Source organism: Trachymyrmex septentrionalis, unplaced genomic scaffold (genome assembly GCF_001594115.1).
Source record: "Trachymyrmex septentrionalis isolate Tsep2-gDNA-1 unplaced genomic scaffold, Tsep1.0 scaffold68, whole genome shotgun sequence".
Classification (NCBI taxonomy): Eukaryota; Metazoa; Arthropoda; class Insecta; order Hymenoptera; family Formicidae; genus Trachymyrmex; species Trachymyrmex septentrionalis.
This window is the reverse complement of record NW_017305862.1, coordinates 129,321-131,512: the sequence shown is the minus strand read 5'-3', so window position 1 is coordinate 131,512 and position 2,192 is coordinate 129,321. Positions and strand designations below refer to the sequence as shown.

Here is a 2,192-nt window from a genome sequence, read left to right as displayed (position 1 = left end):
TTTTTCTAACTTGTCATTTTTAATATTGCTGACAATCTTTTTAATATATAATTGCTACTAAATCTGGTACTGTTTTTGGATCGGTCTTAAAAAATAATCATTCGCTTACATAATTATTAGCATATTTTTCATCAATAAAATAAACTTCTATACAAACATTATATACAAACATTTTGTTAAATTTTATTTGTACTCATTAAAAATTACAAATTTTTTTTTAATGTAATTAAATTTTTCTTTTATTTCTAATTATTGTTTACCATTATCAAAGATACTTTTTTACCTAAATTTGGACTGCCTTTCCAGATAAATTCCATCGTTTTGTTACTCAATCTTTCCTCTTTATCTTGATAATCAATACGACCAAATAGCATTCCATCAAATCCCATCTGCGCGAATAAAGAAGCTTGTTCTCTGGAATGACCGAAAGGATCTATTTGCCACCCAATACGTGGTCTGGCACAACTTCCGAATGTGTCGTTGAGTCGCCTATACAAATAAAAAATCAGCAACATATAAATTAAACTGATTCTAAATAAGAATTTATATAAAATGTGTTTAGAAAATAAAATATATTTATGCATTGTGCATATATTAAATTAAACAATAAAAATAAAAATAAAAATTATATTATGATTAATACTCAATATTGATGCATTATATTATATTTATATGTTTGAGAGATATAGATATAATTTATATTACTATATTTATAAAATTATATTTTTTGAAATATTTATAGATTCCAATTCCCAAATTACCGAGACAGAAAGTCCGAAAAAAATTCTTTTTTGATTCCCGATTTATAAAATAAATTTCTGTTTTTTTCCTATTTCTAGTCGAAAAGTATTCCTGAGAGTTCTAAAAGATTTCACTTTTATGTCACCAATTGTGAATTCTTTTTCAGATTTAAAAAATATTCTTTTTCTAATCTTTTTATATTGTTTAATTTTGTATAAGAATTAATAAATCACATTTAGTTTTTTTATGTATATCAAATATTACTTTTATTAAAGATAACATATATAAAAATATGTATATAAATATTTTTATACACATTTTTAAATTTTTTGAGTTTATTTCAAATAGTTTATGTGTGCGTGTTAATTCATAAAGAATTATTTAAGAAGATAAATATTTTTTTAGAGTTTAAATGGATCAATTGTATTGTACTATCTCGATTATATTTTATGTATCATATATATCAATGGAATCATCATATAACAGATAAATAAGAAAATTATATATCGTAGGATGACCAGATCTAATCTAGATAAACTAGGACATTTCTGATTAAAAAGTAGTACAAAAGTAGGACACTAAGATTCAAAAGTAGGACAAAAAAGAGGATATTTTAAGTTAAATTAATACAAAATAAGTTGTATATTTGAATTTAAAAATATAAGAGAAAGAATACATTTAAAAATCCAGAGAACATGAAAACATATATTTAGTATTAGCAAAGGTAAATATATATATATATTATGCTGAATAGGGGACACAGCCTTGACCCTAAGTAACCTCCAATAAGTTTTAACCGTCGCTCGTTATTCGTTAAAAAATTATTAACAAAAAAAGTTTGAAAAAATAATGTATTATTTCTGCAAAAGTTATAACAAAAAAGATTACACATTTAAATTATTCTTCTGACGTTCAAAAAAAGAATACATACTCGGGAAAAAGAATATGGATGACCTCTAATATATCGTAAATTATCAATTTCAATTATATTCAATTTCGAGGCTTTCACTGACGTGCTTTTGTGTGTGTGTGTGTGTGTGTGTGTGTGTAAAAACATATACATTTATACCTGAATCCCCAAGTAAACTGATCCACTAATGAATGATAATGAGTACAAGCTTCGTCGTTCATGCTCCAAGCTCCTCCAATGATTTCCAATCGCCCTTCGTTGATTAGCATTTTGACATCAGCACGTACCTTTTCATCTTGCCGTAACCACCATTTCCAAAAGAAAGCAGTTTCCACATAAATAAATCTGCAGAAGTAATTGAGTAATGTAAAATTTATATTAGAATATATGTTAAATAATAAAAAATTTGTCAAATGAAATTTTTTTATAAAGAAAATTGAAAATATCATAAACTTTTAAAACGTCAAACTTATCATAAAAATAATAAGTGTATAATAACATTATCTATATTTTATGTATCTACTCTGATAATGGAATGTTA

General features: G+C 24.3%; 1 protein-coding gene across 2 annotated transcripts in view; it reads right to left on the bottom strand.

The window, feature by feature from the left end:
• The window catches only part of LOC108753276 (lysosomal alpha-mannosidase), an 18,009-nt gene that overhangs the window by 13,910 nt on the left and 1,907 nt on the right, over positions 1–2,192 (bottom strand). For both annotated transcript variants that reach the window (XM_018494728.1, XM_018494727.1), the window contains exons 4-5: positions 1,811–1,996; positions 284–489 (exon numbers count right to left, since the gene is read on the bottom strand). In XM_018494728.1, the coding sequence (XP_018350230.1) occupies positions 284–489; positions 1,811–1,996 (392 nt within the window). The remainder of the gene's footprint in view (positions 1–283; positions 490–1,810; positions 1,997–2,192) is intronic.